The sequence below is a fragment of the Haliotis rubra genome, unplaced genomic scaffold (genome assembly GCF_003918875.1).
Source record: "Haliotis rubra isolate DU_JTF1 unplaced genomic scaffold, ASM391887v1 Scf47, whole genome shotgun sequence".
NCBI lineage: Eukaryota > Metazoa > Mollusca > Gastropoda > Lepetellida > Haliotidae > Haliotis > Haliotis rubra.
Window position 1 is genome coordinate 139,034 of NW_025767157.1, and position 14,731 is coordinate 153,764.

The window sequence follows — 14,731 nt, forward strand, 5'->3', positions numbered from 1 at the left end:
TCTTCTTCTCTTTCATGTCCATCAACTTGGTTTTATCTTGTTTTATTTTCAAACCATTTTGGTGACGTCATGTTGCTAGTGATTCGGGACTCGGAATTCACAGGTGAACGGTCGTCTTGCCTTTGCGTGTGTTTATGACGGGTGACAACGTTTGGGCACTTTTTCGATAGCACCTGCTGTCTTCACCATGGTGATTCAGAAAAACAGTCGGAATCGTGTAATGAAATATGATTTTAATATTGAGATATTTTTGTCGCGTTTGTTTGTAAGACCAATATTAAGTTGTGGGCTCCAGATTAATGGATAATTGGAATGTGAAAGTATGATGGCAAGAATCCAGCTTGACGGGGTCGGTGTTGGATGATGCAGGTAACGTGGCGCAAGATCCTCATGCAGCGCTTCTGTCGTATATCAGCTTCATATGTACTGTACTGCACGATATAAACAACACATGTTATAACCATAACATATTTGTAATAGCTATAATTGCTTATAATTTACATACATTGGTTGTAACAAATTTTATGAATGGAAACAACTTGAACCATTCATACAGAACTAAATAAAATCAGACTGTTCTGTCGAAACACTGGCAGTGTAATTGTGGCAATAATTACATGCAATTATCTGATACAGAAAGAGCTATAAGGTGCGCTAAGACAAAATATAAACTAAAATGTGAGAAAAAGAAACATCACGGAAGAATACAACCGACACAATATTCTTTCAGCTATCATCATCTTCCAGCTGTTTCAGCTATTTAACGATGTCATGATAATGTTTCGAGGTTAATAATTACTACGCTCGTCCTCGTGGGTGTCAACTAAGTGGTCAACGTCTGACAACATCTTCACCTCGGAATTTCCACCCACAAACATACACGCCGTCACTAAAATACAGTTCAAAGAGGCGGAAAACATAACTCATTCACTCTCTATTTCACGACATATCAGCTGTAACTACAAAGACAACCACATACCAAGGATCATAATCGAGGCCAATCGGCATGAGCGGATCCGGGAACGGATAAGGAGTATAACTGTGCGGAAAAGTTGAAATATACTGAGGGGAACAAATAGGGGAACACCACTTCATCACAGTATGCCTATATCTATTTTCAGATTTTGAACCACAGTGCTTTACAAACCTTTCGAAGAAACCTGTAAAGGAATATAGGAACAGTTGTACTTTCACATGTTCCCTTAATTGTTTCCCTGCGTATATATACTATTTATGAAAACAATCATCTTGACAAAGCACAATATGTATCAGTGCATTCATATGTGACCACATGAACAGAGCGGTCAGCTTGTACGCAAAGACAGCACATTCATCAGAGAAAACAATATACGTGTACATACATAGCATCGTTCTTCGTGTCTACACAATCACATGACCCTCTTAGACTTACGGGTTCTTTGTTTGACGCCTTACTGAGCAATGTTCCAGCTCTATGGCTGCGATGAGTATAATAGTCGATGTTATCTTTGGTATTTAGACTGGGAGGGATTTGTTGTATACCTTGTTGCAACGATCAGCTCTTCGCTGCATGTGACGTAACTGTGATGTGTCTATACTGTTTAAATATTCCTTTAAGCCAATAAGAACATAATCGTAACATAATCCTTAATATGAAATATTATGTACATGTACCTCATAATACCTCATAAGCAGGACGTATCTGTCACCAAATACACGTTTATATGGAACTATTGTGTCATATCAACTGATGATAAAATAATAAAGGTATCACAGATATTACTCAAAACGATAACATCAAATCACTGGGATGTATGCCAGTATTGATAAAATGCTATTCGACCATTTAAATAACATTATTGTAAGGAAGTCCGGTCATATTCAGACTGACACGTGTATCAGGACACGGGTTCAATTTTCACAGAGGTCCTGGCGGCTCCCTGTCTTCTGTCGTGCATGTGTCATAGTTTGTGTCTTGAACACCATAACAGTCATCCGCGGCAGCTCCATCTTCCATTCTTTTCTTCTTCAAATCCTCAATTTCTTTCTCCTTCTGTTTCAGTACCGCCTTCAGCCTCTCTACTCGGTCATTGTGGGCGGCCATCTTGTGAGCTCTGTCTTTCGTGCTGGGAAGCTGCATCATGGGAAGGGTGGGCATGGTCTCATCCCCTTCCGCCCGAGAGTCTCCTGGTCCGTATTTTGGCACCGTTGTCGACGTTGGTGATTGTTTCTTCAGAGACGGCGCAGTTTCAGGACTCTCAACAGGCACGACCTTGGAGCTCCAGACCTCCTGCCATTCATCATTAACAGGTTCCTGCTTGATCTTGACTTCGTGCTCTCTCATTTTCTTCTTGTGTGTTGATTCAAGGGGTTTTTCATCCCCATACCCGTGCGTTACAGGCTCGGATTTGATCCGAATCCCTGCTGGTAGGTCTGTGGCTGGTTTGTCTTTCTCCACCTTTCCTTCCGTTACTTTAGATACTTTACTAGGCGGTGTTTGTTGAGGAACGGTATCGGTCGGGCGTTTTAGAGCCGGACTTTGAAGAGTTGTAAGTTTCCGAAGTAAAACATTGTTTCCCGGTCCAACATTCGACACAGTAGGCGTGTTCGTTGTGACGGTTGTCGTGTTTGATAATGCGCTTAATGTGTTTCCCTTCAACATATACGCAGTCGGTTTCAAAACATCATTGGAAACGGGAACCAAAACATTCTGTCCATTTACTGTGAACAGATAATATTGTTTCTTGTTGGCATTTACCCCGTCTGATAAAGCCGGCGGCTTGGATGCGATACTGCATGGAAGTCTCAGAGTAGATTTACCTAGAACCAAAGTGTTCGTTGCTGTGTTCAACAGAGGTCGTAATGGTACACTGTTTGGGTTTGAGAATGCTGGAGGAATTACGGACTTCGTGGTGACTGAAGTACTGGACATAGAGGCTGTAGCAGGTGGTGGTGCTGGAGTAGCGGATTTAGAAACAGTCTCTGATTTTGATGAACTTTCGTTGTCAACTTTTGTAAATTTGATCACCTTTTGGATCAACTTTGGACTTGCTGGGGACTCTATTTTCCTAACTTTAGAACCATCACCTGCAGCCAAGGACTCCTTCTTAGGATCGGATGGTTGTTCAGGAGTGGATGTTTTGGTTTGGGGAGACGAATCACTCTCTGATTGTTGTTTTCGTTTAGCCTTCTGCATTTCCTTATGTTTAGAGTTCACACTTTCATTTGACTCACACTTAGATACACATTTTCTAATGTGCACTGTTGGCTCGCAGTCTACCAAGCCAAGTTTGCACAGAAAGTTCAGAGTCCTCACTCGACAATAGTTTGAACATTTGATGATATGTCGTTTCGGGTCTTCAATCTGCTTCAGGGACAACTGCTCCAGAACAACATAAGAAGGGGGACAAGTGACAATTTCGGGTTCACTAATTGTCGGGAGTCGATTTTCCGATTCCACGCCAGTTTCTTTCTTGATGACAATTTCGGGTTCCTTTGGAGAATCGTCTTTAACTTTATTTCCTGAAGTACACTTTGTAGTTTTGTTTCTTATACGTTTCTGTCTTGTTTGAATTTTCTCTTCCTCTTTCACTGCCAAAGAAAATACCGAGTCTATTTTAATGGATAAAACACCATCGTCGGGGTCCTGCTGAACTGGGTCAGGCGCAACACCTGTCAGGCATTCTGCCTTGGCATCCACAATACATGAGGATCCGTCAGTCAAACTGCCCGTATTACACACATCCTTTTGGCCAGGCGCCACACATGTCAGGTGTCCTGACTTATCATCCAAGACGTATGAAGATCCACCAATCAAACTGCCTTGATTACACACATCTTTTGGGCCAGGTGCCACACTTGTCAGACATCCTAACTTACCATCCAAGATGTATGAAGATCCACCAATCAAACTGCCTTGATTATACAAACCTGTTTGGTCAGGAGATGGCACTTTCACAACAGACGGTGTTCGCTTTACAGGAGCAACGTTAACAGCATCCGTCACTGGTTTGATGAAGTTCACGGGATACACAACCTTCTGAGGGGTGGTGGTCTTGAATAGGTGAGGGGCTTGAGGAGCTAGGGTCATATTAGAGATGGGAGTGGGCGCCACAGAGGCACCTTTGTCACTCAAACTTGCAGCATAATTGTGGCGAAACATCATCGTCGGTACAGCACTAGAGGTCATGGGTGATGATGATGATGATGATGATGAGGAGGAGGAGGAGGAGGGGGCTATAGGGAAGACGTCTATCGTACTGGGTGCAGCTTGGGAGCCCCCGTCAGGTGGTGCTATAATGTCAGATGAATTTTTTGGTATTATCATGTATCTCTGAGTAAACGGTTTGGGGAAAGCACTCGCGAGTCTATGACCCACAATTGTTTGACTTTGATTTGGCATGACTATCGTGGAAGGAGGGGCTGTTAACAGAACGCTTTGAAGTCTAGTCCACCCTTTACCCTCGGGCAACTTGGGCTCGGTTCCACCTGGAGCTTTAGACTTTGGATGAGTAGACCTTGAACCATCTACATCATTATGACATGTAATGCCTTCAGGTTCTTTCTTAATTGTGGTTACCTTATCAGCCAGCTGTTTCAAAACTGCGGTTGCACCTGGACCTGACTGACTCGTAGAAGTAGTTGTGGAAGTTGAGCTGTGGGTACTGGAACATGGAATTCTGACTGTAGAAGTAACGGATCCTGAAGGATCGATTCTCATATGTGTCTCAAACTGCGCGTTGGAAACAGGCACTGGCGTACCGTTATGACTGGAGAGAAGAGATATTTGAGATTTGGAAGCAGGTTTTAACTGATCACTTGATAGTATAATCTGCGTTGTCGGAGTCCTACTGGCCACCTGTGTGGGTGTTGGAAGCACTTGAGTATAATGTGTTGAGGATGAGAGGAGTGAGGTTGACTTGCCCCCAACTAGATTGTCTGGTGTTGCAATAACGTTAGGACTGGGAAGACTTCCACCGTTGGTTGGGTTCAGTATGAACGTTTTCCCACGTCCGTCTGATGGAGCGAGGAGCATCGTCATTTTGCCATCGGGACCCACAGTGGGAACCAGGGTGTGACTGTTCTTGTCTGCCCCTAGCCCAGGGAAGTCGGCGATGTCTCCCATCAGTTTTACACTTCCGTCAGAGTTAAACAGCAGTCTAGCCTTTGTGGATCTGCAAAAGGTAATAATATTGCTGAAACATGATGCAGCAAATATTCAGCTACAATAGCATCAAGCAATCTACATATACAATAATATCTATCGCAGAAAGTGACTGGGGTTTTCGCTGCTCTTAGTAAACATGTCGGGCTTCACAAACCCATTCAAACAAGATGTATTTTGGAAGGAGGCCACCATTGCTACTTAGTTACCAACAAAACGTAATACAGTTAAAACTCATTTCATTTATGCATCTGAAAATCGTAAATAGTTGCATGTGTGCAATATTTGTCGGAAACTACGATCTTGTTCTTGAGTTGATGGCCACGGTTTTTTCTCGACATATTTGATCTTGCAAAGGGGAGTGTTAAGAACAAATCCATATAGGAAATCTGCATGTCTGCTAGGCTATTTAGGATGGGGACAGTTGATTAAGGAAGGTGCATGAATGGACACAGCAATGTGCGAAATAGTTTCCAAATTTTGATGATCATTCGGGCTAGCTATGCCTGAAAGTTACTAGCCCACAAAATAATTCACAAGCCCGAATTTGAATGCAGAAACTAAGCAAAACTTACAAAAATGTAAAATACCATCGTTTAGCAGGCCATAATCTTGTATGATATAAAGTGTATTATAACTTAACAAGTCTGAGATAATATGTTTAAAAAATGACACCATGAAAAGTCACTAGCCAGTCGGACCAGTGACTGGAGATTTACAGGCCGGACTGGATTTTTACTAGCCACGGGCTAGCGGGCCAGTGGGTATTTCGCACACTGCGACACAGTACCTGCACTTCAACAAGGGCAAGGAATTATATATTAGGGTTATACTTAGGGTTATATTATGCTATACGTATCAATTTCCTTTATTTGTTTAACGCCGTACTGAACAATATGCCAGCTATACGACGGTCGTAATTAAGTACTCGATTCTGGACCAGACAATCCATTGATTGACTTCATGAGCATCGATCTACACAACTTTGATACGATGACATGTATCAACCAAGGCAGCGAGCCTGACCACCCGTTCCCGTTAGTCGCCTCTTACAAGCATGGGTTACTGAAAACCAATTTAGCCCGGATCTTCAAGGGGCCTATACCTATTAAGTATACTCGTCGGGCCAGTCAACGCACATGTTGCGCCGGATGACCAATAGCTGCTCTCAAGTGACCAACACCTGCAACGTTTTAACCAATAGTTTTATTCCCGTGACCAGTTGCTGCACCCCCTTTACCATTGGTAACGAGACCAACGCCAGTTCAACGCAGCAGTGAGATGTCAAAAGACAAATGACATTTGGACATTTTGAAAAATTCATCAGCTTTTAATAGGACATTCTCCTAACATATCTTCATTGAGCTATTCATAGTTTTCACCGCTAATTTGCCTTTTAGCCAATGTAATCGTTTTTGTCGGATAATGGAGTTATTCTGCGGTGATGATGTTATATCACATCATACAGTAACCAAGTGTGTCTCACTAACTAACCTGCTTTATTTGATTCACTAATATTAAACTAGCATGAAACTGTGCTCTCCATTATACAGACGTTTTGTAGGATATCATTTGACCAATATTCGAGCATAACGAAGTGAGAAGTACACAGAATTATGGGGCGACGTGATTATTTCATAGAAAATTCAAATGTAATGTAAATGATGCTCTCATCAACCACTCACAGACTTTTCATAAAATGTGTTTGCTTGTTATCTGAAGCTTCAACCAATTGTGTTTGGACCAGACAGTCGTGTGATTGGTAGAATGGTTCGAAATAACTAACTTATAACCTAGATCTAGATCTGGTGGTCAGATCTGTCAAAGAGAGAGAGAGGGGGGAAACAGTGTCAGCTCTCCTTCTGTTTATTTACTGTAGCAGCATTCCAGCGGTCTGTACGTAATCGAATCTCGATCAGACAATACAGTGATTGACATCATGAGCATCGATCTACGTGTTTTGGATACGATGACATGCATCGACCAAGTCCGGCAGAATGACCACCCGATCCCGTTAGGCACCTCTTACGACAAGTGAGTGAGTGAGATGGGTTTTACGCCGCTTTTAGCAATATTCCAGCAATATCACGACTGGGGACACCAGAAATGGGCTTCACACTTTGTGCCCATCTTACGACATGCATGGGTTGACTAATTGTATTTGCTTACGTAATGAGTGAGTGAGTTTAGTTTTACGCCGCTTTTAGCAATATTCCAGCAATATCACGGCGAGGGACACCAGAAATGGGCTTCACACATTGTACCCATGTGGGGATTCGAACCCGGGTCTTCGGCGTGACGAGCGAACGCTTTAACCACTAGGCTACCCCACCGCCCCTGTTTACGTAGAACCCTTACACAATAATATGCAGAACTAACGAACGTTTCTGTGCAACAGGACGGCATATACATTCAAAGAAACATGAACAAATTAAAGTTGATGCGAACAACCGGATCAAACTTTAACAGCGTAACTAAACTCTGAACAAAACTCATTGAAATCGTTATGTTCTTTAAAGGATTGTATTGCAACAAATAGTATATATTTGTCCAAGTGTGAATGATGACACTTAAGTAAATCCGTTGATAAAATGGCTGGAAATGTCATTCTCCATAGGGTCGCCATGACAACCAAACCGTAAATTGGATTGAGTTCTAGATTCCAATTTATTGAGTTTTCAGGTGGAGATTGCAATAAACATAAATCTAGATGAATAGGGATATATGATTTTACGACATTCACAATTCATCGCAGGATTATAAATACGAACATGCACACAAGACATCATATCATATACATCCCATATGTAATACTTTGTATATTAAGTAACTAAGTAACCTGATATCAATGGAATAAAATACAATTTCTGGAATGGCTGCCATTTCTTTAAGAAACGATACAATATCGATTCGTGAAGGGTTACAGCATAATGAAGCTCGCAGTTTCTCTAAAATGTTGAGAGTGCAAACGAGGTAGAAAGGTCTGGCTGACAACCTTATATTCTAACTGTGCACAGCAAAATGGAAACAAGTTATGCACTATTCCCCGCATGGGTGCAATGTGTTAATTTCTGACAGTGCTGTAGTACTGCTTATACCGGCATAAAACTCAACTAACTCACTCACTCTTTCATACTCTCTAAACTGGTTTATGTAATAGTAATTTTCTAATTCAAGGTATCAAAAAACAACGAAACTGAAGAACTTGTTGCCTCGGTACTTCCCTTACAGGAATTACTCGAAAGGTTTCAAGACTGACTGACTGACTGAGTTTGGTTTTACGCCGCTTTTAGCAATATTCCAGCAACATCACGGCGGAAAGGTTTCAATAACATAACGCATTCAACCTTCTTGAAACATACATTTTTCAAAAAATCTTAACCGACGACATTAATACTAATTGTTCACAGCTATAGTCCGTTTGACTTCATTTGAGACCGATGAATTGCTCACTAACACAAAATCTAATGATTGCAACAAAACTGTTGAGTTGTCTCATAATCTTGGACACCCGAATAAAAGAGTTGTTTAACAAACGGTCATTATTTTGTTGTCACTTTTCGCTATTTCTTAGGAGGGAAGACCACTTGCTGGTAGAACAGCCTGGTGTGCGAGTTGTACGTGTTAAACTGAAATTTCACTGCACACGCTTGTTGATTACCTGGCTGTTCTAACCGTATCACATTTGTGGCTGTCTCCGCAACTTGCGAACAATAGACAATTATTGCAAATTAGGGCCGGCGGTATCGCCTGAGGTTAAAGCTTCTCGGGTTCGATTCCCTACAAGGGTACAATGTGTGAAGCCCATTTGTAGTGTCCTGCAGGCTGGAATATTGCTAAAAGCAGCGTAAAACTAAGCTCTCACTATTTCCAATGAATATTATAATGGGTGTAAGAATCGTGTTATTTACTTTTCAATAAAATAATACATGAAAACATGTAATGATGACGTTTCCCCCTGCAATAGTGTTCTATCCTCTCATGTCCGGAGGCAAACCCCGATCAGAAGTCGAAGGCCTGGAATTCGCTATGCAAAGTTGCGGTCCTTAGACGTGTCAGAATCCTTCAACTGTGAGTTCGAGTCCCAGTTATACCCAGTTATGTCTCATGGTCAGTCAGCAAATCTCTATTAACTTCAATATAAAGTTAAGTCGCCGTGATATGAGGGAGTGAGTGAGTAAGTTTAGTTTGATGCCGCTTTTAGCAATATTCCAGCAATATCACGGCGGGGGACACCAGAAATGCGCTTCACACAATGTGCCCATGTGGGGAATCGAACCCGGGTCTTCGGCATGACGAGCGAACGCTTTAACCACTAGGCTACCCCACCGCCCCGTGAAATGACTGAAATACTGTTCAAAGCGGCGTTGAACCAAACTTCACTGACAAGGCACTTACGATGGTTTTGCAGATGATGACATCGCTGTGGAAGATGACGTGGACGCTGTTGTTTTTGCCGCTACTTTGCCATGGGTCAGCATGGTCATTGTGCTCATTGGTGCAGTCACAGAGGTGGACGTCATAGATAAAAAAAACTCAACTCAGCTGAAGAGAGAAAAAAGAAATGACAGAGTATAGTATATACTGATGTGACTTTAGTGGTATAAAACGACTTGTCGTTGGGTGTATTGTATGGACAAAATGGATGATGTGTATGATTTTCACTTGGATCAACGATCACCTCGACAGACCGTGACCAGGTTGAGTCTTCGTCAAGTTGTTCATCCTCATCCGTGCTCACTGCATCAGCCTTTAGTTTCACTGATCCAGATTCTAACGGTTGAACATACACGGCAGGCATAGTCCTAGGTGTGAAGTTGTGAACTGAACGTGTGCCACCGACCAAATATCTATATGGCCGTAGAACCACCCGACAGGCAATTCATTTCTTAAAGATTACATGCAGATAAATGCAGTAAGTGAATAAGGATTTACCCCGCGTTTGGCAATCAACGATATTCCAGGTGCATCACGGCAGGGGGCACCAGAAATTGGCTTCACACATTGTACTCATTTTGAAAGTCGAACCCGGGTCTGTGGCGCGACACTACAATTTACAAGCATCCGTGATGCAGCTGGAATATCGTTGATTACTAGGTTTCTTCCAGTAAGATGGGGCACACCTACCTGGTTAGTAGAAAGTCACTGGCAATGAAACCTGGTATGTTTGAAGTGTGAACTGGGACGAAGCACGACTTTAAATATGGCTACCTATCACACTTATGTATGAAGACAGACAGATAAATTTGTTTGCTTGTTGTTTAACGCCGCACTCAGCAATATTCCAGCTAAACAGCCGTGGTATGTAATTAATCGGGTCTGGACCAGACAATCCAGTGGTCAACATCATGAGCATCGATCTATGTAATTGGGATTCGATGACATGTGTCAACCAAGTCAGCGAGCTTGACCATCCGATCCCGTTAGTCGTCTCTTACAACAAGCATGGGTTGTTGAAGACAATTCTAACCGGGATCTTCACGGGTGATAGACATATATGAGAGACACGACAAATGTGACATGAAAAATACAGAAAACTTTGATTGTGCAATTGCTTGTAAAATATTACGGCAACAATTCAGGAATGCACCTCACTGTTCAAAAATAACTTCAACAATATTCCGTAATGCTATGCATATATTGGTAAACGATCTTTGGATTCGAGCATGCTGGGAACACCATTCCGCCATGACCGTTGAGGCGAAAGTTAAACATAATGTTAAATGAAAAACTAACTGAATCTTATGACCACTGACAGTCTACCCAGTCGACGGTGTGTACCATGACTGCCCTTGAGCATTTGATTTTCTTTAAATCAAAATGTCTACGTAAGGGTGCGCTAATATCTATGGTCCAAACATGTACATAACTGACAAATCGTTTCGAGGCACACTCGAAAATAACACAGCACGTGTGAATCAGAATATGTTACTTTCTCTGAATTGATATCTGTTTTAATTGCATCGTCTCGGTTGTGAAGTATATATTATGATGATATTTACGTGACATAAAGCCAATGAATCAAAAGCGAAATTTCACTTACATAACTAAAGATGATCCCCATGGTGCTAATATAGAAACACTGAAAATTAATTTCCTATACTTTAACATGTTTCGGATTTGCGGAGGTAATAAACAATTATGTATCAAATTTTAGTGATTTGATGAATTTAAAAGCGGGTACAGTTCATACAATATATAATTTGGTGGTACTTCATAACAAGCTAATAAAAATATGATCTTGCATTTTACTCTGGAAATATTCAAAATGGTTGCCCTTCTTACACATATATTTCTGTTGTTTTGAATTTTCCAATTAATTTTCTTACACAAGTAACAAATTCTTACGTGTCAGCTGCGTCCAGGTTAACGGTTCATCTGAAAAGTATCCCCCATTTGTGGGTAACCATTTGTTGAACTGTTGAACTTCCGGTATAATCTTAACGGCATTTCAGACAGGCAAACTGACTTTGAATGAGAAATATAAATTCACAGTCCGTTCTTGACGACGCGCAAGTTTAAATTTTAGTATGTTGGTAACTTGGTTATAACTATGTCGAAATATATGAACGAAATATGATATTGCCATTGGTCTTCCACATGGCAGAGATAGGTTCTCTAAAAATCACAAGCAGATGTCTGAAACATGTTATCTTGTGGCACATTTAAACAATAAGAACCTTCAAGTCAGTTCTGCAAAACTATGGACTTACTTCAAAATCTGTTAAAGTATGTATTAGTATGAATTCAGAACACAAAAACTTCGGGAACATTCGGTAAAATGGCGTCCATTCCTGTAACCATCATGCATTTGTCAGGCGGAAATCCGCTGTACGCATGATCATAACTCGTTGGAACAGCTAAGCTATCACACTTGAATGCAACACGCCTTGTATGGGTAATCGAGCCTACGAACACCGGCTCACATGCGCAGTGAGAACAGAGGAAGTAGTTTAGGGAAGCTATGCGGCTGTGTCTTCGAGAGTGAAACAAATTTAACTTCAAGTGGACATACCGTGTACAGGGCAATTTGGTGAACAATGCGCAGCCACCCATGGTCAGCAGGGCCCGATCAGCTATTAATAGCATAACCCTCGTGGGCAGGACATTGCGGAACAAGCCATGGTGTCTCGATAGCCGCTCAACCAGGTTGATGTATTGTGTCGTGTAAACAAAATGGCGGACGCTCAATCCCGTGTCGGCAGATACCGTCTCCCGTCCTGGGCTGTCAGGTTCTCAGTCGCGTCGTATGCAGTGGGTGGGTGGCGATGTGTATATATAACCGGAAAGGCGGCTGGAAGCCATGGAGGATGTATGCAGATGTCTATTAAGTATTGTAGATCATAATCTTTAATACGCTGTGGTAGATCTATAGTCAGTGGTTGATAGCCTGTCAGGGTGCGGGGCTTTGTTTGCTTTTGCTTGATTTGTAATGATTATTTACATTGTGGAATGAAAACAGTTTGTAAACATATTTTGAACAATAATTTTCACTGAATCATGATAAATGGAGTCATGAATTGATCAGGATTATTATGTAATATTATTTTATCGAACCCTTTGGGAAAAATATAGTTATAAAGTGACTAATGAATTTCTGAACACCTGATATGGAGCCTTTTGGTGATTATTTTTTCTGTCACGACAACGTTTCATGGCTACCTATATTTATCCATCATTGGGTGATAAGTGATTAAAAACAAAGAAAAAAAATAACGTGTTTCTTTCATGTCTTTCAAATTCCTCGTGACAAGTAGATAAATGATAAACCTTAATCAACAACCACATGGCCATATATTATATTATAAAGATTTAGTCTTCCAAATTTCAGATGCCCAATATAAAATGTTTTACCGTGAGTGACAACCACGCGTACCTGTATGTTGACAAGTATCAACCTTGCTGTGAAATAACCTGTTTATGTAATTTCAGGCCTAATTAAAGGTGAATATCAGCAAATGAAATAGTCTGTGTGTGATCACAAACGTGGCCCCTTTTCGTCCTGTTAGCTGGACGAGATTTCAGGTTTGCACTGACAAACGGAACACATGCTTCGTTCGTACCGCGGAACCTCGTTTTACCGAACGTCCAGCTTGAATGGGACTCATCAGCGCTGGGTTATCGATTTAATGAGAGTTGAATAACATTGTTGGGGTTGGAGGGGGGCATGCGCTGGGAAATGATAGGCGGTTTTCGCTCCATATTTCTTCATAAAACACAACTCTCGTGTTGAAGTATACAACTGTTTCAATAAAAGAATATAATGTCTGATGGCGATTTTGTCTACTTTTGACCCCGATATAAGATTGCGCACTGGTTAGCCCTGGCTATCTTTGGTAAAGGATATGGTCGTTAAAGTTTTATTTTCCATTTCTTTTAAGGAAGCACAGACATTGAATATGATGAAAACGACATGGAGTTGAGGAGAAATGTGACTGTCGGATGAAATGGGATAGTTACTTGTGAAAGGCAATCAAAAGATTTTTGCTTTCTCCAAGAAATACCAGGTAACAGGCTACCAAGCTGGTAATAATAATAATAATAATATAGCATTTGTATAGCGCCTTTCCAGGGTCAATATCCTGCTCAAGGCGCGCCTTTCCAGGGTCAATATCCTGCTCAGGGCGCGCAAAATATCAATAGCGTCAACAGAAAGCATCTTGGAACTAGTAATATCTACTTAGTAATTTTAAATACGGTTTAAATTGATAACATAAAAGCACACCAACGTCATACACCGTACATTAACATAAGTCAGTAAGGTGATCAAAAAAGTATTAAATTCACGTGCCGATATACGTATGCATGTGATACCCCCCCTACCTATCTCTCTGCGTGAAATACTACGATTCCCGTCATTACATAATGGTATTTGGGCAAATGTAATGTCTAAGCCCTTCCAATCATTCAGATATGATTTTTAATTGACTTTCACCACCTACAAAAATTTCGGATGTCTTGTCCAATGTGCATGTAATATGACAATATGATGTGGTACGTATGTACATCTTGTACAATTCAATCTGTCCGCATCCCGATACACCTGTGATTGTATTTCTGTTTCTGATTTGAGGTGTTGAGAGTTTCCAAAGCCTGCACTGCTGTCAAGAATATTCATAACACTGCCCTGAATACATCAATACATTAAATGAAGCAGGTGTAACTCTTTAGTGGATTATGTTTAAATACCTGCTTCCACAGTGAGTATGCAAACGCGTTAGTTTCATAGTGAAAACGTGTTATCCGTATAGACTTTTCTAAAATCATAACTTTGACAGTGCTGGAAGTGCTCTAACATTTTTAACACGTATTATGTCAGTTCGTTTGATATTGGCGAATATCTATTTCAAGAAGAAAACAACATTCTAACAAGTACGGGTCGCCCTGGGCGGTTCGACGCGTTCGTGTATTAACGGAAAGTGGTCAGGCATCACTAGACAAACGCTTAGTCCCTGAATCTAGACTTACTTCATTAAGGGCTTTAGCATTGCGGGGAGGGCTTGGCAGGTATACGTTTCGTTTCAAAATTCTTCTATCCATTTTTAGGATTATTTGGTGACTGAGGCAGACAATCCCCTCAAAGCTTTG

General features: G+C 41.2%; 1 protein-coding gene across 2 annotated transcripts; it reads right to left on the reverse strand.

The window, feature by feature from the left end:
• Positions 1 to 218: 218 nt before the first annotated feature.
• Positions 219 to 11,934, reverse strand: LOC124290600 (mucin-5AC-like). 2 transcript variants are annotated; one of them, XM_046727359.1, is made up of 3 exons: positions 11,857 to 11,934; positions 9,542 to 9,688; positions 219 to 5,153 (listed from the first exon to the last, which is right to left on the reverse strand). In XM_046727359.1, exons 2-3 carry the CDS (start codon positions 9,664 to 9,666, stop codon positions 1,898 to 1,900), a joined length of 3,381 nt encoding a protein of 1,126 aa, XP_046583315.1. In that variant the 5' UTR covers positions 9,667 to 9,688; positions 11,857 to 11,934; the 3' UTR covers positions 219 to 1,897. The 2 variants fall into 2 exon arrangements, with proteins under 2 accessions (XP_046583315.1, XP_046583316.1); XM_046727360.1 differs by lacking the exon at positions 11,857 to 11,934 and adding an exon at positions 11,492 to 11,844.
• Between the last annotated feature and the right edge of the window lie 2,797 nt (positions 11,935 to 14,731).

What these genes read in the sequence shown, in the direction of transcription:
- LOC124290600 (XM_046727359.1), bottom strand. Translation starts at nt 9,666, where the DNA reads ATGACGTCCACCTCTGTGACTGCACCAATGAGCACAATGACCATGCTG. An exon ending in TCATCATCTGCAAAACCATC is followed by an intron (nt 5,154 to 9,541) that starts GTAAGTGCCTTG and finishes TACCTTTTGCAG; the next exon opens with ATCCACAAAGGCTAGACTGC.